General features: G+C 45.9%; 1 protein-coding gene across 1 annotated transcript; it reads right to left on the bottom strand.

The window, feature by feature from the left end:
- GNL2 (G protein nucleolar 2) lies at positions 1 to 23,563 on the bottom strand. Its single transcript, XM_046024787.1, has 16 exons — positions 23,386 to 23,563; positions 21,660 to 21,744; positions 20,603 to 20,697; positions 18,869 to 19,008; positions 15,849 to 16,033; positions 12,891 to 12,957; positions 11,885 to 12,043; positions 11,250 to 11,363; positions 7,689 to 7,817; positions 6,799 to 6,903; positions 5,836 to 5,994; positions 5,292 to 5,405; positions 1,923 to 2,380; positions 1,499 to 1,578; positions 840 to 925; positions 1 to 196 (listed from the first exon to the last, which is right to left on the bottom strand). The coding sequence occupies exons 1-16, from the start codon at positions 23,447 to 23,449 to the stop codon at positions 44 to 46; spliced, it is 2,193 nt and encodes a 730-aa protein (XP_045880743.1). The 5' UTR covers positions 23,450 to 23,563; the 3' UTR covers positions 1 to 43.
- Positions 23,564 to 24,753: the final 1,190 nt, after the last annotated feature.

The raw sequence follows: 24,753 nt of genomic DNA, 5'->3' as shown, positions 1-24,753 counted from the left end.
TTTCTAATTGCATACTTTTGTATAATTTAATAAACTTAAAATGTTACTGCTTATGTTTGAATTTTTTGTGTTTGTGTTTCTGTCCGTCTGAGTCATTGGTCTTCTTTTTGTTCCTGTTCCTATTTTTCACGTTGTGTGTTTCATAGTAGCGTACACCAACTTTCCTGGACTGCTGCTGCCGCGCCACTCGCCTCCGCTATAAACAATGGCAAGAAAGGAAAAAACCAAAATGACCAAAAAAACCCCCAGTCAATCGTAGAAAAGTCCCAGAAGAGCCCCTCTGTTTTTCTGTGCTCCCTTCCTATGCTGCTCCCCCAAGTACTAGAAGCAGCGCTAGTAATAAGGAAGGACGCCCCTCACAGACCCAAGTGTGCCCTTGCACAGTAACTCGTGACCGTGCCATGTTCTAGACAGTAGTTTGGTCCAACCGTCCTCCATGCTGGAATATTTTCTACCGCACTCCTGACAAGTGGTCCTCTAAGGGTGAACACTTCTAGTAACAAGCTCTTCCCTCCCCAGGGGGGCCACCCCAGCTCTGATGAGCCCAGTAACAGAGCTGAGGGCAGGAATCTGTCTGCCAAAACAGCTCTGCTCACCACAGAAAACCAGTGGACCCTTCTAGAGGGTAGCCCACCTATCTGAGGACAGTGATCGAGAACTCAAGAACCTTCATCCACTAGGCCAACTCTTAATCCTATTGAACTAATCTGAAGTAGGTCATTTAGGACTGGGGTTCTGAGAATTCAACTCCAGACCAGCAGTTCTGGAAAGCATGTCTCTTAGGAAATGGACTGTTCCTCTTTACTTCCTGGGTGACGTTTAAGATCAAAAACACATACTTCCTTAGATGTAAGCATCCTGCGAGTCTTATTTGAACGGTCCTCTTCCCTCTGTGCCTTCCTTTTCTTTCCCTTTTTGGTAGGTGCTGGAAACATAACACACGAACATACAGAAAAGAATCAGGAATTTTCTGTTCAAAACTCTGTCTGTGAATGCTAACGTGAGAATGAGCTTGATTGTGTTAGAGGAAGAAGGCCAGTGTGCATGGAGTGTGGTGGGCTCAGTGCAGAGGAAAGCAGGATGAGGCTGGGAGGGTGCCAAGTCAGGGGGACCCTTGCAGGCCATACCAGAGTTTGCATTTATGCCACGGAAACACAAGTTCACGTAGAAGCTGTGAGTCCAATGGAGTAAAGAACAGATACCTGACCCCTCCCGCCTCCCACAAAAAAAATCTGGCTGGCTCACCCCTAGACTGTAAGGTTACTAATGGTCTCTTTTTACAGAAAGCCTCCTGAATTAATCCCAAGAAATGTGCAGAATGAAAAGCAAATAACCCAAGCTGTGTAACAAACAGTATACAGAACAGGGTCACCTGCCTGTAATGACAAGCACCTGTGCAGGGAACCGCACAATCCCCCAAGTGTAGAGATGAAAGTCGCATCTCCACAGTTCTAAGGATGCACACCGCACCCAAGCGGTTTGATGAATTTAACTCTACCTGTGTCTTCTGCAACCTCTTCAGCTGCTCTTTGTTCTTCAGATTTTGTAAAAACCTTTTCACTTAGTCCCTTGGATATTCTGCAACAGAAAAGCCAAGTAACACAGCTGCCCAGCACTCCCCTCAGCTGCCAAATCATGTGCCAACCCGGGTGCAGGGACCACCCCGCAGACTGCAGAAAGCCACTCTCCTTCCCGCGGTTGCCACCCCAGCCCACCAGCAGGAAGCGAAGCCCCACAGTTTCAGCAGGCCTTGGGCAGAGGCTGACCTAAGCCGCTCATAATTCAGGGAGCTCCAGCCCACTTTTTAAAAAAATGGCACTAACTCCTTTCCACCTCCCATAAAAATACTGCTCCAGTCCTCGTGGCAAGCATCTCAGAAAGAAACGAGCAAACTACAATTTGTGAGAAGACGAGGATACTACCTGACTGCGGAAAACTTCTTAGCTTTGGCTTTGTTTAAAAACTTCTGATATTTAGCAATCTTTTCATCCAGCGCTCTAATAACAGCCTTGGTGTCATTGCCCGCGTGTTCTCCCTGGGACTCCGGGCAAGACTCCTCTTCCTCGTCTTCCAGTTGTTCCTGTTCCCCCTCCTCTTTCTCCTCCTCTCCAGAAAAGCTCTCAAGCTCTTCATCAATATCGGACATCTCCAAAGGGACCAGGTCATCCCCGGAAAACTGAGGCACGACATTGATTTTGCCGAAATTCTGCCGAACCCGTGCCAGAATCTGCTGCATTTCTGAGTCCGTGTCACAGCGACTGTTCTCGTTTTCCTTCTCATTGACAGGCTCTGAGGCTTCCCCTACAGTTGCGGTGACTTCCTCTTCAGTGTCCTTCTGGCTTGTTTCTGTGGCAACTTCCAAAGATGAGGAGGAAGGGAGCTATTCAGGCCAAAAAGGGGGACAGGCGAGGGAGAGAAATGGGATCAGAAAATAAAAACCGTTTCTGAACTGACAGCCTGCTCCCGAAGGAGGCAGTCCTCTTCTCGGCACTAAGGGAAAGAACTGAAAACCCGCCCACTGGATCCCATCGTTCACCTACCGCAGGCCAAGCTCCATTACACCCAGAAGCCACGACTCGGCCCCAAAGCCTTCAGCTGCGGTTCCAAAGGACGAGCCCACTGTGAGTATCGAACCACTCAGACCATCCGCCATGCCCCACAGAGCGTCCGCCTCCCTCCCTCCCAGAGGAAGGTAAGGACTGGGGCTGTAGAGACACATACCCAAGGCGAGGACACACAAGTGCCCCAGACAGAAGGCAGAGCGCTAAGCGGTGGGGTGCCGGGGAAGCCCCCAGAGGAAAGGTATGACGACCAAGAGAAGGGAAGCTGGTGAGGAGAGGCCATGAGGAGGCGAACTGGGGTACAGGAAAACAAGCCACCTCTCTGAGGTAACAGCAAAGGAGAAGTGTGTGGCAGGCTTTATCCTGGTACCTCGCATCTGTGGTATCATTTTATCCTTTCAACGGATATTCACGAACCTTCAGGGATTTTTCTGAAGGCAAGAGTGGTCACACACAAAGTGCTCAATAAATCAGGAATCCAGAACATTCAGGAAATTGTATACAAAATTTGCAGGTACATTTTTATACCTATTCCTGAAACTAAGTTTTTAGCTTTTTGATTCTGAAAGAGTTTCAGCCACTACCAAGAGAAAAAAAAGAAGAAAATTGCAGACTGGGGGAAATAATGATCTAAAACTCAATGACCAGACATGGAGGAAGTGCTCAAGATAACCCTATGATATGCACATAGGGTGACAAGAGACCCTGTCCCACCTCCTTCCTACCATGCCCCACCCCCCACCCACTGAGAGTCCCTTGTGCCTTGTGCTGCTGTGGTCCAGCCCCATGACTTCCTCTCGGCACATGGATCACAGCAGGCAGGCCCCCCGCCTTCGGCCAGTCCCCTCTCCCAACAAGACAGCTGCTCGGCTCCTACCTCACACCATTAAGGTCTCTGCCAAAATGCCACTTCCTCAGAGGCCACCATCGCCCACCCCGCATACAAGAACACTCCTCCATCTCCCACGCCCCAACCCTGGTTTTGTTTTCCTCACAGTAAGCAGTGCTTCCTGACATTCTTCTACTTATCTGTTTACTGTCTGTCTGCCTATAGTATCAGAATATATGTTTGGTCTTGGCACAAGAGCTCTAAACCCCTTGGTATCCCCTAAGTAAAAAAAAGGGTGCCTGTCATTCTTCCTAACAAGCCCCTTTCCACCACCCAGGAGTTTATGCTGATGAGATGCTCACGGGGGAGCCTCTCTTCAGAATGGGGGCTGGTCACCAAAAGGCCCAAGCACCTGATGAGAGGGCTAGAGACGGGAGTTCGATCACTGATGGCCAATATAATGGAACGTCCATGGGAAGCCCTGAAGGGTAGGGTCTGGGGAGCTTCTGGGTCGAATGAACTGATGTGCCGGGAGCGCACCAGGCCCAGAAAGGGCACGGGAATTCTATGCCACCTACAACCCCACACCTGGTCCTAGGCATCTCTTCCATTCGGCTGTTCCTGAGCTATATCCTCTACAACAAGGTAGCCATCATAAACCACTTTTCTGGGTTCTAGGAGTCGTTTTAGCAAATTATCAAACCTGAGAAGCTCTGAATTTGTAGCTGGCTGGGCAGAAGCGTGGGCAGCTTGAGAACCCCACCTGCAGCTGGCCTCTGAACGGGGGGCCGTTTTGTGGGACTAAACCCTTCACCTGTAGGTCTGTGCTAACTCTTAGAGCGAGTGTCAGAACTGAACTGAATTACTGGATATTCAACTGGAATCAGAGCTGCAGAGCTGGTACGGGTATCAGAGTGCCCAGAGATATGGAAGGGCATGAGGCGGCGACCCATCTGCTTCCGCTCTAACACCGCAAGCGCCCAGCGGAGTATGGAGCACACAGAACATCCTCTGCACGCTGGTGCTGCCGGAACGACTCAATCAGCCAACACCTTAACAAACCAAGAAGATGGGAGAGGACTGGGTTTTGGCTTTTTTGGCTGTTTGAGGGGCTCAGCGGGGAGAGGGAGAAAGTTAGCATACATTTCAGGTATGTCAATTCTGAAATGCTGGAGAATATATTCGATTGGAAGTTTCTAGCTGATAACTGAAACTCTGGGAACAGAGTTCAGGTAAGAGGGAACCAGGATGACACGAAACCGAAAGCACCAGCACGGAAGCGAAACTAAAGCCACCTCTTCCAAAGGCTTAGCAGAGCTCTGAAAAAGAGCCTAGAAATAGAAAAGCAAAGGGCCACAGCTGGAGCCTTGCGGCAGTCCACTGCCAGGGGGAAGGAAACGCAACAGAAGGGAAGCTTCTCAATCCAGCCCAGAGGCCCCAAATCTAAGGCTTCTTTCCCTGGCTACAAACTGTACCACTCTCCTTTCCCACCTGATCACGAGCTTCCTAAGGCAAGGGCTGTGCTATTTATTCCTATATTCCCTGTGCCAGGCACACGGCTAGGCCGAACAGATAAATGTAAAGCCAATCCTGGAAATGCCTCTGCTCCTCATGAATAAGGAAATACACAGGATCGGAAGAGCACTTATAGGCAGAGCCCTCTTTGTTGTAGGCCCTAAAGGCTGGTATTCAGACTTGGTCTTCTATCACAAATCTACTTTCTAGTTTCCAAACGTCACCCCCACCCCAGGAAGATCATAACGACAGCTCTATGGGATAGGAGACAGTGGAGGGAAACGCCTCAAAGAAAACCGGTGCTTCGTAAAGGAAGGCAATCAATGACACTATGCCTAGGTCAGTAACCACACTTTCCAGAAGGCGGGCCCACCCTGGTCTCTTACCTGGGAGGCCGCAGGGGGCTCCGCATTGGGCGGCTTGACAAAAAAAGGAATCCGGCCCCTCTGCCAGTCATTGAGAACCATCTTGCCCACAGTCTGCAAGTCAGGCTCTCCACCCTGAAATGTCACAGGAAGACTCCCGGTTAAATTCAAGAACAAATCCACCTCCCAGAGTGGAGGCACTGCAGCCGCCCTGGTTATTCATCACCATTTGCTTGCCAAGTTCTGTACCGTTCACAACAAAAAACGTCCAGCAGAGCCTGGCTGGCTCAGTCGGTGGAGCATGAGACTCCTGGTCTCGGGCTTGTGAGCTTAAGTCCCATGCTGGGTGTAGATTACTTAAAAATAAAATCTCTAAAACAAAAAAAAAACCCAAAACAAAAGAAGGCCCATTTAAAAATAAAATCTTTAAAACAAAAAAACCCCAAAAAACAAAACAAAAAAACCCCACAAAACAAAAGAAAGCCCATTACCCCCGCCCACGCCCCCCTCCACCTCCCCACCCTGCCGCGTGTCCTGGTCTACATTCGCACAGAACCTCGCTCACCTTCAGTAACTTCCCAGTCCGGAATGCCAGCTTCTCAAGAAAGTCCTCAGCATTCTCCCAAGAATCAATCTTGTAGGTCTTGCTGATGTATTCTGGCTTCGCTCGTTCAAGTACAGCACTGATGTGGTCTTCGGGAGTCTTTATTTTTTCAACTTGAACCTACATGTTAACAGGTTCCTGCTTTATAAACTTTATAAAATTCCTGCTTTATAAACTTTATATGGAAGCAGTGAAGTTCAAATTTGTAATGATATCTGAAAATAGATTTCAACACCGTTGTGCAAGCGGAGCCTGGCAGGGCCGGTCTCTGAGGTGGCCAGCCGCAGTTGGTTAGAAGGTCCCTGCATGCCGGCCACCACCACAGAGCCTAGGACTCGGCGCTGATCCCTGTTCACCACACACTAACTGTGGTTCTGCAAGCAGTTTCAAGTTGGACCGTCTCATGCTACTCACTTGTAGAAACGGCAAAAAGCCTGCCAATGCCAGGACACAGAGAGAATTCGATAGTTTAAGAAGGGTGGGAGGAATGTGCTCAGGATGTATGGCCAGCAGCCCTGCCTAAGGTTAAGTGAAGCCATTTAAAGGTTTTGGTCATATTCAGAAAGAAGTGAGGAAACGCTTGAGTTCCAAAATGACTCAGCCCATAAACCCTCGAAGATGAATGATCACTAAACATAAACAGGCCCTGCTTCCCTCCGGATCCCGCGTAGAAACTACAGACTCTTTTGTGGGATGACATTAAGCAGATCTGCCCGCGGCTCCAGACTCCCCAAGCAGGCTACAGCAGAATGGAGAGGCTGCCCTGCTGAGCATCGAGTTCCTGAAGTCTGTTCAGACGGGCAGACCCCAAACAGCCTCCCCAATGAGTGAAACGCAAAGGTATCCAAGGTTCCCCCCTCCCCCGCCCCAGACTGCTCCCCGAAAAGAGCAAACAAAGAGCCTGTTGGGACCAAAAGTACTCACGACGCCTTTCAGCACAATGTCTGTCTCCGAGTCCTCAGAGGGGTAAACCACACCTGGACAGTCGATAAGGAATATCCGACGCATCAAGGTGATATACTGCCAGACCTGAAGGCAGGAAGCCAGAGACCCCTGGGTCAAACCCTCAGTCTGATCTCACAAAGCTACAAAGGCTCTTCTCTACTTGGGCCACTAATGAGGCACTTCCACGGAGTATCAACTACCGTTTCCACCGGCAAAGAGTCTAAAAGTAAGGCTGATCATGCGAAGTCCATCTTTCCCTAATTTTTTAAAGTACTCTTCGAAGCTTAATACTGACTCCTCTTCCTTTCAGCAGAACTCATGCTGCTCCCCAAACACTCTGTGCTTCAGGGTCTGTCCCCAACTGCCAGAATCTACTGTAACACTGAGTTTTCTTTCATAACCCAGGCACCAATATTCTTGGGTTAGTTTTGTTTGCCAAAGAGAGGCTGGAGTAACAATTTAAAACGGACTTAAAGGGGCGCCTGGGTGGCTCAGGGGGTTAAAGCCTCTGCCTTCAGCTCAGGTCATGATCTCAGGGTCCTGGGATCGAGCCCCACATCAGGCTCTCTGCCTACTTGTGAGCTCTGTCAAATTAATAAATAAAATCTTTACAAAATAAAAAAATAATAATAAAACAGACTTAAAATGAATGGTACCTCCCCGATTATACCAAAGGCACACAGTGCCATACAAAGTACTCTCAGTCTTACCCAAATGGGTAGAAACAACTCTGGTACATTCCAAACCATCACATAGAGATTAAACTTTCATTCAAGAGAAGTAGATAGATATTTCCATGACCTAAACAACCACCCTCTGTAAAAATAAAATATGGAGACATAAATAAGGCCCTCTTCGGCCAGACGTACCTTTGTTTCACCTGCAATGGGGGCCACGTTGCAAACTTTCTTGGAGCGCAATGTGTTTATCACAGAGCTCTTGCCAACATTTGGATAGCCAATGAACCCGACACTGATCTGCTTCTTGTCAGTGTGCAGCTGTTAAAGAGAATACACACCACATACACACCGGTCATGAACATCTCCTGGGAAAAACAGGTTGTGTTACTTTGCTCATAAAACAAAGAACTCAGGGCAAAAGTGTCACTAGAACTTGATCTAAAGCCTAGACACACACCAACTATGTCATCTGAGTGGGCTGCACATACACACATTTATGAATCCATCAGAGGTGACTCATTTCCTCAGTCGTCCGTGTGCTATTGTTCTTCAATGTTTTAAGGTTAAAAGTATGTAGGTCGAAAAGCAAAGGGAGAAAGAACTTGTTAGTCATCAGTTTAACACCATCCACAGATAACACCAACTGGCAGTCCCAAGACCCATCCCTCCTTTTCTCTGCACAATACATTCTGCATTTTCACTGCCAAAAACAAATGACAGAAGAAAAAGAAAGCAACTGCAAAAGTTAGACCACTGGATGAGAGTCTCAAGGAGACCAGAGCTCAACAAGAAGTCTGCAACCGGCTGAGGGCTTCCGATTAAAGATGGCGGACTGAATGCCCATAGTGGCCTCATTCCCTCTGCAGACTCCACTACGAGGACAGCAATGAGAATGAACACACGGGAACCCACGGAACCAGGCATATAAAACCAAAAAATGAACTGGAAATGAGACAATAAAAACAAACAGACAATGTTAGCAAAATACTAGCGGCTAGAAAGTAGTATCTAACTTGGCCTGCTACAAAGATGAAAGCTAAGGTAGGAAAACTAAAAACCCAGCAAAAATAGAGCCAAAGAATCACAAATGCCCTCAGGAACTGGCAAGACAGCTACCGCTCATGGGCTCTGAAATCAAGACCAGCGAGAAGTCTGTGGAGCAGGGACACCACCCTACCTCTCCCACCCCCAGCACGGGCACCCAGCTTCTGTGCCCCACTGCCTTTCCAGATATGGATTTTTTGGAAACCCTGCACGCATCTCCGAAAATATCTTTCATTTTTAGACCTAAATGGGAACCTATGTTTAGGGATAACAGCAGCTAAAGGCAGGCATTCCCAGTGTGATTACCTGAAAATCTAAATATCGACATCCTTCCTCCCGCTAAGTTCCTAAAACCCCAGCAGTCAAGCGTATACATCCCTGAGCTGGAGACTGGAAGATTCCTTTACGGAGAAACTCTCAGATACAGGAGTAAAGACCTACAGACACTGACAACGAGGGTGCCCTCTAACAAAATACTGGCCTAGTTACCCTACAGTGAAGTCTATTAATCAACAGTCATCCCCCCCACCCGAAAAAATAAAACTTTCATTGGGTTTTTAGTGGCTCACCCTTACATACGAACAAAAAGTAAACAATAACCAGATATTTAAACTGTGACTAGGACAAAAGACAGAAAAACACAAAAAAACTGGCAGAAAATAGAGTTAACGCAGGAAGAAAGGAAAATTTCAAAACACATTATCAGTACCCTTCTCAGAAACAGATGATAGTTCATCTGTGACACAAGAATAGAGGCAGGCCAATGCTTAAAAGTGAGAGGCAGGGCCACCTGGGTGGCTCAGTGGGTTAAAGCCTCTGCCTTCCGTTCGGGTTATGATCCCAGGATCCTGGGATTGAGCCCCGCATCAGGCTCTCTGCTCAGCAGGGAGCCTGCTTCCTCCTCTCTCTCTGCCTGCCTCTCTGCCTGATTGTAATCTCTGTCTGTCAAATAAATAAATAAAATCTTTAATTTAAGAAAAAAAAAGTGAGAGGCAAAATAAATGTTACTAAAGAACAGCTAATGATCAAGTCAGAGAAACTTCCCACGATATATAGCAAAACATCACAAAGGCACCAAAGTAAAGCAAAGAAAATTCAAAAATTAAACCAGGAGATAAAACCAATTTCCTGAACAAGAACAGATGATGGGCTAGAGGGTGAGTAATCTCTAAGAAATAATACAGGACAACATCTGACAAAGTCCCGTCCAGTGCCTAACTCACTGACAGCGACTCACCTTAAACCATCTTAAACCTCACCTTAAACCACGTCACTATGAAACTTTAAAATGGGAATTTTTTAGGAGGTCCCAGCCACAACAGACTGGGTGTCAGAACGGCCTCAGATTTCTCTACGCCACGCCAGAAGCCACCAGAAGACAACACAGTGGTGCTCTCAGCATTCCGGGGAGAACAGTATGAAGACAGAATAAAGGTATTTCCAAAACACAAGGTCTCAAAAAAGGTACCCTTCTAAGCTCAGCTTCTTAAGAAGCTTTTGGAAAATACACTCCATTAAAAGGAAGAAGTAAACCAGGGAAGAAGAAAAACCAAGAAAGAAGATCCCATGTTGGATCCCTTGATCCCAATGAACAAGATATCCAACCCAGGAGAGAGCCACAGGAATGCTCAGGATGATGGTGAAGGACATCCCAGGAGGACAACTCTGCAGCCAGCCCAGGGGGCAGCCAGTCCCGACTGGAAGGAACGGGCCCCAACACTCTCAAAGCTCCCACTCTGCCAGTGGATTTGGTGACACGTTAGTGACAAAGGACGAGGAGCTAATTAACACCAGAGAGGACAGAAAGTTCTATTAGAAAGGAATTACAATCACAGCACCGTGTGGGTGAGCTGTGACTGATGATCTGGGTCAAAATAATGAAGACGCTGAAGGAAATGATCATCTAGCCAGATGACATGTAACAACAGAGTGAGAACAGAGGGAGGGGAGTACGTGTGGGGAGAGGACAGCTGTAAGAAACTTAATACTCATTTTCCACAGCACAGACTTAGCAAGTGTCCAAAATGGCAGGTGCTAGGGAGTGGGAGGGCGTGAGGTAGGGGAGATCAGAAATACAATCAAAAGTAGGTACTAAAAATATGGAAGAAAATAAGGGAGGTAACGTACAGCCACAAGCTGGAAGTGTCTGCTTCCGGGAACTGGGGAAGGGTGGGGCAGAGGATGTGTGTCCTTTGTCTGAAGCCAGGTAGAATGAATGAGACACGCCAACACCTAGCTGCAGGTACAGAATGTGAAGCTCCGAGAACACCTGCGAGGGCAACCTGGTTGCAGGGCTTCCCAGAGAAAGGGGCATCAGACCAGGGATGGGCAGGGGGTCTGGGGGGAGCCTCAGAAACTGCACAGGCCTGAGGGCAGAGGAGGTACGGCAGGCCTTGCAAAGCAGGATGGGGAACACAGGGGGTGTGGGGGAGGGGCCGTTCTCAGAGGACGGACCATCAGGAGCCAGGGATACTGCAGGAAGGGAAGCAATGTTTGTAAAAGGTAGGCGCTACGCCTTAGCTAGAAGACACTCTCCACAATCCCTTATAACCCCAAGGCTCTAGGAGTTTTTACGTCTCTCAGACACACACTTATTATTACCAAGATGGCGGAACTGAGGTGTGCAACCTAACACAACTGGCAAGAGAAATTCTCCCACAGACCCACAGCTACACACTCCAGGAGAGGCAGGTCAGGTCCCAGTACCTTTCCAAACTGCCGGAGAAGCTGAATAAAGGCTCCTTTGCCAAAGGGGTTGGTGAGACTTGCGTGGAAGGCAAGGGTTGGGTAATCCTGGGAGAGGACAGCCACCCAACGTTTCTAAAAGGCAAAGACAAGACACTTGTTTATTCATAAGCCAAGAAAACTCAGAGCTTGAGTTACAGGCTGTTTTTCACATACAGAGCTGTCTAAGGAAAACCTTAGCTATAATTCTTTAAAATATATTTTTTTTAAAGAATGACAATTAATGCTTTTTCTTTTGTCTCACAAACATAGAACAATTATAAAAACGGCTTCATCGAGACTGAACTCAACTAATGTAACAGAATGAGGAACAGGCCAGCAGCTGCAGCAGCTTCTGCTCCCGAAGGGGCCATATCGCCCATCCTGGGGATCCCGCAGCTGTCCCTTCGCCAACCATCAGCGGGTAAAACATTAACTCCACCCTCGGTCAGTGAAGCACATTTTCATTTTGTTTCCAGTGAGAACGCTTCCACGACTACTAGGTCAAAAAGTCCAGTACTTTAAGGTCTCAGATCTCATTTGAAATGAAACATCCTTATTGACAGAAAGCTTAGCCTCCATCTGCAAGTCTGTTTTGGATAAGCAGCTGTACTTACGGTCGCCCAGGTTGGAACAAGATCACATTTATTAAGAACAAAAATTAGGTGTTTCCAGGGTTTTTCCTTCTTCAAGTAAGTCTCAATGTGAGGGGAACGGGTACCCATCGGATCTCTAGCGTCAAGAACTTGAACTACAACATCTGAGGAATCTATCACCTGTGATTCAAAGAGGCGAAAAGGATTTGTTTTAGTACAGATGAGAAGTGGGAGACAGAGAACATTTAAAGGAACCTGGGAAAAATAAAACAGTGAGCACTTTAAAACACGGGTAGGTTGTCGCCAATCTCAGTGCCCAGTGATTGGAACTTTTTCCATCCTGTGAGTGGAGAAACTTGTCGAATTTCAAAGAAGAAAACTAACTTAGATGTAACCCATATTACTTCACAACTACTGTTCATTATTGAATGAAGTCCCTTCTTAAACTTCAAGTTTCTACTGTCACAGGTTTTGTGTATTCTACAAAAAACTAGAACATTTAGTTTACCGTCAGCATATACTCTCCTGTTAGGTTACTGTGGGATTATGAGATTGTGCTTCAAAGCTTTTAGTGACCAAGAATTATCTCGAGTACTCAGACATCAAACTTAGCCAGATGAACCAGGACTCGGGACACACGAAGGCTCCTCCACAAACCAGTGGGGTAAGCTGGGTAAGGTACTCAACCTTTCTAGACGGATGTTCTCATCTACAAATGACAAGGCTAAGTAACTTAAAACCTCCCCACGCAGCTCTAACCATGTATGATAAATCCAAAGTCTATGGAACGTAGCTTTTATTATTATTTAAAAAAAAAAAAAAAAAAAAAAAAAAGGCGCAGTTATCCAGAACAATGGTAGCATGTGCTTAGCCACATCTGTCCTGGTTTGGGAGGGGAATAAGGATGGAACGAACAACGGAGTTTGTGCTTTATTTGTAAGAGCTTCCATATATCAAGATCAGTTTTCTCATATAAGATAATGAAACCCAAAGGAAGCTTGCAACAAGAAGGAACTGAGAGTCTTACCTTGTAGAGCTCACCCCATATTCTTTTGGACTGTCCCTTCTTATAGATCTCTTCTTGGGCTTCATTTCTAAATAAGAAAACACTCCAAGTGAGCAAGTGAACCCTATAAAAAGGATGTTTAGGGAGGAGCTGATGACGCCCTGCAGGAAAAGGACATCAAAACCACTTGGAGATGGGGCAAAAGCAAATTTCACTGAAAAAGTCAAATGCCCATCAGGAGGGATGCGTTAAAAATGTGCAGTATACACAACGGACTGTTGCTCAGCAACGAAGAAGAACACAGTACTGACACGGGCCACAACCTGGATGGCCCCAGCGACATTCTGGTCATGAACGGACAGAGACTGCAGGACTGCATGTAGGAGGGAGTGCCTCTCAGCAGAGCAGTCGAACTGCTAAGAGACAGACCGCAGAAGGGCGGCGGCCAAGCGCTAGGAAGTTACTATCTACGGGTGAAGACTCTTGGTTCAGGACGACATGGAATAGTTCTGGAAGCAGACACGGAGCTGTGAGGGCTGCAAACCCACATGGATGTGCCCAGTGCCACTGCAGTGCAGGCTTCCAAGGGACTGAACTGGTATGTCTTTGTACAGTTCACCAGAGTGAAAGACTTAACTTAAAAACAGTGACTCAAGGGGTACCTGGGTGGCTCAGTGGGTTAAAGCCTCTGCCTTCGGCTCAGGTCATGATCCCAGGGTCCTGGGACTGACCCCCACACTGGGCTCTCTGCTCAGCAGGGGGCCTGCTTCCCTTCCCCTCTCTCTGCCTGCCTCTCTGCCTACTTGTGATCTCTGTCTGTCAAATAAATAAATAAAATATTAAAAAAAAAAAAACCAGCAGTGACTCAAGAAACAGCAGGTGTTGGCGAGGACGTGGAGAAAGGAGAACCCTCATGCGCCGCTGGTGGGAATGCAAACCAGGAAAGAGGGTCCTCAAAAAGTTAAAAATAGGAATGCTGTGAAATGTGTAAGACTGACAAATCACAAACCTGAACTCCTGGCACAAATAATACATTATGTGCTAATAATAATAAAGTTAAAAATAGGACTATCACGTGATCCAATAAATACACTCCTGGGTATCACCCAAAGAACACAAAAGCACCAATTTTGGAAAGATATAGGCAACTCTATGTTTACAGCAGCATTATTTGCAGTAGCCAATAGCCAGATGGATGCCCAAGCAGCCATCAACGGATGAATGGATAAAGAAGTTGCAATATACACACACGATGGAACATCACTGAGCCACCAGAAAGAGTGAAATCGCGCCATTTGCAACAGCATGGTTGGAGCTAGAGTATAATGCCACGTGAGATCAGTCATTCAGAGAAAGAAAAATACCACAGGATGCCACTCATGTGTGGATTTTAAGAAACAAAACAAATGAGCAAAGGAAGAAAAGAGATGTCCTACAGCGGGACTGTCGATTAAGTACTGACATGGAAATCTATTGTTAATAATTTAAAAAAATATTTTTTCTAAATATTTATCTAAAATAAAACATAAGGGCACCTGGGTGGCTCAGTCATTAAGCGTCTACCTTCAGATCAGGTCACCATCCTAGGGTCCTGGGACTGAGTCTCACACTGGACTCCCGGCTCTGTGGGGAGTCTGCTTCTCCCTCTACTGGCCCCCCTGCTCATGATCTCTATCTCTCTCTCACACTCTTGCTCTCTAATGAACAAAATCTTTAAAAAAATAAAATAAAATATTTAAAAATATAAAGGGCAAGTTAAAATACAGTCTTAGGGGGCGCCTGGGTGGCTCAGGGCCTCTGCCTTCAGCTCAGGTCATGGTCCTGGGGTCCTGGGATCGAGCCTCGCATCGGGCTCTCTGCTCTGCGGGGAGCCTGCTTCCTCCTCTCTCTTTGCCTGCCTCTGCCTACTTGTGATCTCTCTGTCAAATAAATAAATAAATAAATAAATATTATTAAAATACAGTCCTAAGGTATTTGTAAATGAACATGGAATGTAAAAAATATCTAGAATAATATATGTAACAGTGACTGATTCTTGACCTTCTTTCGGGTATGAATCCCTATGAGAATATGACAAAGCTATCAATCCTTTTCCTCCCTTTCCCCAAAACAAATATAGGACTGACAAAACACCAGCACCTTTATGCATGTACATACATTTTCCATGTTCTCTTCGCAGGGTCACTGGAAACTCAAAGGACATCCGTGAAAGCCCATGGTCTAGAGTCTCTGTTTAAGGAAGCCCTGACATTCATAATTTTTTTTTAAAGATTTTATTTATTTGACAGACACAGATCACAAGTAGGCAGAGAGGCAGGCAGAGAGAGAGGGGGAAGCAGGCTCCCTGCTGAGCAGAGAGCCTGATGCGGGGCTCAATCCCAGGACTCTGGGATCATGACCTGAGACGAAGGCAGAGGCTTTAACCTACTGAGCCACCCAGGCGCCCCCTGACATTCATAATTTTAACAAGTTAGTAACATGGTCGCTGAGATTATGAGCTCTTAGTTTCTTTGTGCTGCATTTCTAATTTAACCCTATATTCTAAATTGTCTATCCTAGATTCACTGCTGTTACAACAAAGAAAAAAAAAGTTTATTTTTATTTTGGGAATGAAAAAAGAGACCTAGAAAAAACCAGTCACCTCAAATTATTTTCAGTCTGGCCCCAGCTTCACAAACTTTTCTAGTCAAAGGGAAGAAGAACACTCTCCATCTAGGAATTAAAGCACCAGGGCACCTGGGTGGCTCAGTCAAGTGTCTGCCTTTGGCTCAGATCATGACGCCAGGGAGGCCGGCTTCCTCTTCTCCCCCTGCCAGTTCCCCTGCTTGTATGCTCTGTCAAATAAATAAAATCTTAAAAAAAAAAAAAGGAGTTAAAGCACTGAGCTTTAACTCAGTATTTATGTAGGTAAAATAAAGGTAAAGACAATGTTTTGTTGCAGAAGAGCAAATGAGAACGGTATGAACGTTCAAACTGTACCTGACACCAGTGTCTTCAGTGACCAAGTCACGATCCTTGCCCTGGTCGTAGCTCTCAGTGGACACTGCTGCATTTTCTAGAAGAGACTGCATATCACTAGCAACTAAGTTTGGTCGCTTCCTCTGCGACTTTGGGCCGAATGTAGTTTCAAAGCTTTCAGTATCAAGAATGTGCACCTTCGAGTTCTAAAAAGAAAAGAGAATTATTCATAAAGTTAAGGAAGGCACTGAGCAAAAGCAAAAGTTAAAAACCAACCCAGGAAAGGTTTTCTGCTTTTATCTTTCCAAAGCTCAACCCATACCAGAAACTACAACATGGATGCAGCCTGGTTTCATATCAGCCTGAGATCGCAAAAGCACTGGTTCCCTCATTCTGAAGTTCTGGAAGACTCCTTAGAGAAATACAAAATAATATAAATAGTCAAAGGAAGTATGAACAGTTGTGTAAGACTTGCCAAAAACTCTGCTTTATTTCATTTATCATAAACTTCAGTCAAATGTAATTAAGGCTACAATGATGAACATTAACTTATCTTTTCTGACTTTTTTTTTGAGCTTTCAGACAAGTGCATAAAATTCGCCAAATTCACAGATTTTGTCAAGGACAATCATACTCAAATTTGTGTGTTTTTTTAAACCAACTGTAAATGCCAACTTTTTCTTGGAAGTTAATTTCTTTCATGGCTAAAAGGAATTGCTTGTTTTGTAAGATGCATTTTAGTTTCAGATAACATTTTCCCTAATTTAGGTAACGTTTTTATTAAATGCACATGGAAAGTCTTCAGATGAAAAACATCTAGCCAGAGTCCAAAATAATAGTTCAGATGTGATAAAAGGAACCTGACACTAACTAGAACTTGCTGTGCCTGTAAAGGAGTTACGGGCATAGGAATTTTTGAAGCAGGATAAAAGTCAAAGTTTGAGTTAGGATCTATCACGTAACAGAATGTTAACAGCCGGCAGAGAATACCCTCAAAAAAAAAAAGGCCTCTGCCCCTCAGTACAAAGCTCCTCTGTAAGCATCAGTTACTAAATGTAGATGACGAAGCCTCCCCTGTGGCTTCTGACCTTGATCCTCCCCCCTTCAATTCCCAGACCCTTAAGCTATGGTCACTTTTTTTTTTTTTTTTTAAGATCTTATTTATTTATTTGTCAGAAAGAAAGAAAGAGCGAGTGAGCACAAGCAGGGAGAGCAGCAGGAAGAGGGAGAGGCAGGCTTCCCGCTGAGCTGGGAGCCCAATGTGGAACTCCATCCCAGGACCTTGGGATCATGACCTGAGCCGAAGGCAGACGCTTAACCACAGAGCCACCCAGGCATCCCACTACAGTCACCTTTTCAGATTCTCTGACCCATCTCTTAGTTCAGTTTTACCCGCTACCTTCCCATAAGGGAACATCCCCAAACAGAAGGTTGCGTTTCACACTGGAACTAGATATTAACATCGCCGTGAAAACTGTGATCACAGTTATCCTTGGAAATCTCACAAGTCACCTATGCAGCACACAGAGCACAGTACACACAAGGATGTGTGCGTGGAAAGCTGTACACTGACAAGCGCCACGCTGTTAGAGGCAGTCGGGCAATAAAGGACGCAAATCAAATCAGTTACAGTATTTTTGCTGTATTGCTACAGAATCAGTGACTGTAATGCGCACGGGGCTATAAAGTTAAAGCGTATCTGATTGGACTGCACTGTGCGGCCATCTCAGAATTAAGTTTTATAACCAGTAGTAGATACTGCACTAAAATAAATAGGGAAGGTTTTTCAAGGCCAAAGCTCCAAGCTCCTCCCTTACCCTGAGCACCTAGCTGCATCAAAACCCCAGCTGAGCGCTGCAGCTGTGGACCCCTCGGCCTGCGGACCAGCAACTGACGTCTGAATTTTAGAAGCACTGAACAACCGGGATGGGCAACAAAGCAATAAATCCATAATAAAAAACCTCTCAGTTCTTCTCATAAACAGGATTCAATAGTTTGTTAAAAGATGGCTTTAGGGAGAACAGACAAAAGAGAACAAGGGAAATGAGCAACTTGTCTGTGGTTCGTGAATTACACTCATGTGTTTCCCTGAAAGAAAACAGTCATTCCACTAATAGGCGCCATTCTTCCAGTCTGCCATAAAACAAAGCATAATTGACAAAACCTGAGGCAATAACCAGGCCTTGGTTTTTATTTTGTTCTGCGAGTAAACAATTTTCTTTGAACTGTTTAATCCATGTATGCATGTCAATGTTTCCTTCCCCTCCTTACATTGGAACCGAGGCTTATACACTGGCTACATTTCTGGGAACTATTATTCAATACGAGTAGAAACGTGCAAACATTAGGCCATTCCTTTGGTTCTGGGTGAAACTCATTCCACTTCAATCTGGATTCAGTCCTTACTGTCCTTCAACTCCAGCGATCATTAAGAACCAGTATGACCAGCACCCTTTCCTTTGCTGGAAAGACTTCCAAGGGTCTCACAGAAGCTGAAAGTACACAGCACCAAAGGCCTCCCTCCTACCAACCCAATCCCCACCCTCCGTGTCCCTGAAGTCTGCTGGAGTCACCACTTAAACTAGTTTGCCTAACCAAAAACCACCGTACAACTAGTATTAGTTGTATCAGTAGTATTAGTAGTATTAGTCGCCACAGTCTATTTAGCTATCAGGCGGTGTGCTATGTTCTCATTATATCCCAAATGCCTCATGTGCATCTGATCACCCAAGAAGGCGGGTTTTCTTGACTCTACAGCCACGGAAGTGAAGGTGCATGGAGAAACCGACGAAGGCTCGAGGTCGGAGGAGAGCAAAGACTAAGTCAGGCCTGACTCCCAAGGCCCTGAGCCACAAGGTACCACACCTTCCTGACACGATGAGGTTCCTACTAAGGCGAGACCCCCGACAGAGGGGAAAGCTTATCAGGACTGCATCAAAGCCACTCTTCTCTATGGAAGAACAAAAGACAAAGAAGGTACAAAGGGACTGGCATCAACTGTGCCTAAGAAATTCCATTGCCAGGGATATCCTCCAACTTACATGAGGCTGGATCCGATCATGGAGAAGAGACATGGGCAACTTGCTTTGCTTCATGACAACTTTGTATGGATCCTTCAGAACTGTGCCCATTTCCTCTTGAAATTTTTGTAATGATGACTGTTTAATCACACGTGTGTTTCCTGTTTTACAGAAGAATGTTGCCTTTTAATGAAGAACTCCTTTTTGCTTCTGTATCCTTCTTCCCAATGGCACAGGGAAAAGCAAGACTCCAAATTACCCTGGCTTCACCCAAACACCTGCTACGTCCATCCCATATATCCATTTTCAAACTTAAAAGAGGGGAGAAAAAAACAAAAACAAAAAAACTGCTTCTCCTGCACTCATAGACTATGAACTAATCCACCAACCCAGACACACAAAGCGTTTCAAGAGTTTTCCAAGCCCAATTTCCTGACTGGATGAAACCGAAAAATCAACATCACTGAATGGAACAGAGATTTGACAAATGTCCGACACTTTCTGCTACATCTGGCAAAGAAATCTGGAGCCAACCAGAGCTGATCTATCAGTCTACGGAGAGAATCCTGAAGCCCAGAACCCGCGTCGCAGCTGCTGCTTTTTATGGTTATAAGGGTTTGAGAGGACTATTAAATTAGCCAATAAATCCACACAAAGGAAACCAAATAAAGCTACGTAACACTACCTGGAGAATAATTTGTAAGTGAGGAGGCCCGAAACACATGCGCAACGGAACGGCACGCTGGAGCACAAATGCAGAACCCAAGGTGGTGAGGGCTACGATGCCTGTGCCGATGACACAGGGCTCACAGCCTGCTGTGCACGGCCCTGAGCACCGCACACGGGCTCACCCACATAATCCCCACAGCAGTGTTCCAAGAAACAGACTGTTTTTATCCTCATTTTACAGACAGGAAACCAGTGAACAGAGAGATATAATAACTTGCCCTCAGTCACAGAAATGGCAGAACTAGGATTCACATTCAGAAGGTCTGGAACTAGACCTAGTCATCATATACAGCCACCATGCTAAACATCTCTCTAAAAAGTTTTCTTTGACGCTTTCCTGAGTTGCAGTTTCCTAGAGGGTATCCTGTCAACAGATGTAAGACACACTGAAAGGTAGCTGCCATCTGCCACCAACCACAGAGGCCAAGCACTGGGCCAATGATGGGGTCTGACCATCTGACTGGCCCACGCACCTTGCAGGGACTATGGGAAAGCCCAGACTGAGGTGTGGGTGGAGTTTCCCAGAAAGAAGCCCTGATCCCATTCTGTTTTTCTTGGGAAAGACCAACATGATACCCTTCCACTAATAGTCCAAATCCCCACTAAGAAACGTTTCAAAGCCATGGCCAGCGAATGCACTTACACTTCGAGTTAAAGTTACCAACTTATCTCCAAGACCACTCTCAAACAGCCACGCTCTCCAGGCCACCAGAAAGGCAGAGATGAGGGTTCTCTGGTCTGGGAAGGCTGGTCACTAACATGTAAAGGATGGGTTCATCTGTTTTAGAGGGTTCACTTACAATTAACAATGATGAGCGCTCTACAAAAAGAACCTGCTTATGGGATCCACCGCCTACTGCTTTTCTCAGCACTCTTCCCACTCCGGGCACTTCTCAGCCCTTTCTCATATAATCCTTGACAGTTCGACTCACCCCCAAACTTCTGCCCTTTAGACACCTTTTAAGCCTACCTTTATCCATACAGCACGTGTTCAATAGAGCACAAGTGACAGAGGCCGATACTCACCAAACCACTTAATATTTGGCTCCACTCTCGCCACCGTGCCGGAAGCTACCATGGACTGATACTGCAGAGGCTTAATCACTTTGCCACGACTGTTCCTAAATTGAGGAAGTAACAGATTCTGGTTGATGACAGAAGAAAGGCAAGAGCAAAGCTTGGTTTCCAGAACACCCTTTCCATCAAAAGGAACTTTTTTCTTTTTTTGGTTTTTATATGATCATGAAACACAGACTTCAGTAAACAAAAAGTACTTCTATATTTGAAACAGATTGTTCAAAAGTCATTTAACCTCTTGCAACAGAGCACGTAATGATTTCTGCTGGATGAATAACAAATAATGCTGATGTTTAAAAATCTGTTTATTGTTTATTTGTCTTAAAAAAAAACCACATACTTGAGTTTTTTGGGTAATTATCTGAAGACTGGTTTAAATGAATTTTAAGTAGAGGTTGATTTATGCTGGAACTCAAAATTCTAAAACAAACAGAAGAGTAGGTGACTAAGGCAGATTAAGTTCATTGACGTTTGTGTTTTAGACACATCTTTCAGAACGGATGAAGAATCTAATTACCAAACAAATTAAGACCAGCTAGCAAAATGCCAGGCTCAGCAAGTCCCCATGGTAGAGGCTGCCTCAGCAGAACTCACAGTTGTGATGAGTTTCCAAGTGCCACAATGTTGTGATCTAAAGTTTCGCATTAAAAAAAGAACGAGTTTTCTGGCTGCTTTCATAACTACAGTCCTATATGCTTTGTTAAAGAAAACCAAATTTCTACTTGAGGGATATTTAACTTGAGATTTAATGCGCTATCGTGCAGGCTGAGGCCATTGAGAAATGAAACCTCCTTTGGTCGTATAGTGTTGTGACACAATCATTACCTTCACCACCCGCTACCCACGTCTTGAACCGAAAATTCGCCATTTATCTTAACAGCACCCCCATAAGACGATATTTGAAAATATGCTATTCCTATCTGGGGGAAGAGGGGGTGGGGATTAGGTCTGAGGTAGGAATCCAGGGCACAAGGGAAAGGAGAGGATGGCAGTGTGGAATACTCACCTGCGCTCCTTTTGCCGGTACATATTCAGGCGCCGGATTGTGGCCCGGTCCCTCATGTTTTGGCCTCCTGCTCCCTGCACTCGATCTAGGAAAGACAGAAGTAGACCACAAACTATCTGATCACCACGTTTAAGTATGGTCGCTGCCTCAAGCACACCAACTAATTCACTCAAAGTAGGCACGCTGCCGCTTGCTGCAAAATGTCTACTCTCTCCCTATATCATTCCAACAGAATTCTTATCACTGGGCGCTACCTGCTCTGACAAAGCTGACCTGATCTTTGATCCTCAGTATGACTGTGTTTGGTACGAGTTAATCATTTTGAGTATTAACTTGGCACTGTGGGACCCACATTTACAGCCATCACCTCACGTAATCCATGGAATAATCCTATAAAGAGAGATACATTATCCTCATTCTGCAGGCTAAGAAACTGAGGCACAGGCGGCCAGGCATCTTGCCCACGATCACACAGCTACCTAATGGCAGAGCCAGAATTTGAACAAAAACATTCGATCGCCATCTATGTTCTAACTGTGGGTCTCAGCTGAGCCTGCTACATGCAGGGCATCACCGAGACCACAGTTTTGATACTTAAGTGTTCCTTATGTACCAGTTTCTTAATTTCTTAATGTTTTAGTTTAATCAACAGCTAAGAAGGGATTTTTGCCTTACATTTTGGAGAGAAAGAGAAGGACAAATAAGCATGCTGATATTAGCCTAGCTTTTCCTTTTGGGGATATCTTCAAGTCACCAGTCTACGCCTGAAGTGATACAGTAGAAAACAGGCTGAAATACAAGCACTGGTGCTTCTATTGCTCACCAAGTGCGCCAACGGTGATAAGCCACTTCCCAATTCTGGCCCCACCTCTTCACCTATATCGTAACTTCTCAGGGCCCTTTTGGGTCTAACAGTCTAAGATTCCAGTCTACACCAATTGAATAATTTATCAGCAATCCAGAGAAAACATTCCATGGGATTTGTTCAAGTCCTCAAAAACTTTAAACCATATTTTAAAGCAAAGTTCCAGTAACTAAACCCAACAGAAAGGACTCCCCCAAAGACTATCTTGTTCATCCTGCAGGTGGAAACTCAGGAAAACTCATAAACATCTCTAAAAATATCTTTACTGAAATGTTCATTAGTTATCTATCTGCAGGGTTTTCTGTGCCCTTTACCAGGTGGGATGACTCCAAGAGTCTAGCGTAGGATCCCTTTCTCATTTAAATGATCCAAGCAAGAGTGGCTGGCAAGTGTGGTCAAGTGTGGAACGCCAACTGGGTCGACCTACTTGTAATCTGATTTTACCTAATTTACTGCTGGAAAACTGGAATCATACAAGACTGAAATACGCTGGAGGAGGGGCTGACATTACAGGAACACAAGAGGAGGTCAAGATCACTGTCCCTTCCAACGCAGAGCTTCCCAGTCTCCGCACCTCACAACTGGATACCCCAAGGATGCCAGGCCTAAGTGTTCACTTTTCCCGACGTTAGAAAGGGTGCCTGGCACCTGGCCCTGAGAAGCATTCAAGACGTCAGCACTCCTCAGTGCCTCCGAATGAAAAAAAGCCACCTTCTCCCTTCTCATCCCCAGTAGCCGCTCGGCTCGAGGCCACTCCAAGCAACGCCGCCCGGGTGTCCCTCCTTCCCCCTCGACCTCCTCCGAGCCCTCCCCACCAAGCTTCCTCCAAGCTCCACCCTCCGCGAGCCCCGCCGCCTGTACCAGGGTTTGTGCTGGCCTTGGAGGGGTTGATGGTGCTCCGTCCTTTGTACTTGGGCTTCACCATCTTGCCGACGGGACCGGAACCGGAGCGCCAGGCCAGGTCTTGGACGAGTACACGAGCTCCTAACTTCCCAGGCCGTGCCGTAAGCGACCCCCGAGAACCACGCTTTACCACGTGGGCGCGGGTGACGTCACTTCCGCTCGCGCGCCCCTAGCTTCCCCTGCGCGACTTCCTGCGAACGCGCGGCGCGCGCCGCCGCTCTCCTGACTCCGCCCCCGTCCCCGTCGCTTAGCCGTCACCCTGCGTGAAGCCTCCGCCCCTCTCGCTGCCTAGCAACCGCCAAGCCGCTCCTCCCAGCCGCTGCCTCGGTGCCCGGCACGCGCTGCCCCGAGCTCCTAGTGGGTCCACCCCCCACTTCCCAGGTCAATAGCACAAGATTAAGTTCAATTATCTCCTGAGGTTGTCCTGTAACCCTTCCAAAAGTGGCTGACCATATAGCAGCCAAATATCAGTCATACCTCATCACCCTTCTTAAAACTCCAGTCGCGCATCATCACACTTAAAGAGAGAGAGAAGCTCAAAACTCCTAGCCATCCCTACAGAATTCTGCAGGATCTGGCCCCTGCCTTTTTATCCGACCTCATTTGGACCTCCCTCCCTCTGATTATTCTGACATTTACACTGGATCCGTCCCCCTGAGTCACTCTTCCTTGAACCTTTCATAGCAAGTTCCTTGTGGTCATTCTGTTCTCGACTGGGATGTCACCTACTGGTAGGGTTGCAAGATTTCACAAAGAAAAATACAGGATACCCAGTTAAATTTGAATTTCAGATAAATAATAATGTTTAGTGTAAGTACGTCCCATGCATTATTTGGGACATAATTTTACTTTTAAAAAAAAAGTAATAGTGTATCTGAAATTCACAATTACCTGGGCATCCAGGATTTTATCTGGCAGTCCTTTCTACTGGAAGAAGACTTTCCTGTCTGACCTTTCAAATCAGCCATCTTCTGCCCTTCAGCAGTTATTCTGTTTTATTTATTTCATGGCATTTATCACTAGCTGAAATTATGTTATATACAGGTTTATCTGAGCTTCCCCAAAACTAGAATGTAAGTTTCTTGAGAGCAGAGACCTTGTAAATTTCTTTACTACTGTAACTTCAATACTTAGAATAGCACTTGACGTACAGTAATGACTTCATAAATATTCACAGAATGAAGGAATGAATAGATGGTGTTTTTAGCTCAGCCTGTTGTAACAAAATACCATGGACCGAGTGCCTTAAACAACAAGCATTCATTTGTCACAGTTCTGGAGGCTGGGAAATCCAAAGTCAGAGTGCCCGCATGGGTGCATTCCTAG

Source organism: Meles meles, chromosome 1, assembly GCF_922984935.1.
Source record: "Meles meles chromosome 1, mMelMel3.1 paternal haplotype, whole genome shotgun sequence".
NCBI classification, from domain to species: Eukaryota; Metazoa; Chordata; class Mammalia; order Carnivora; family Mustelidae; genus Meles; species Meles meles.
Note: the sequence above shows the minus strand (reverse complement) of the source record. Positions and strands in the feature narration are given on the sequence as shown.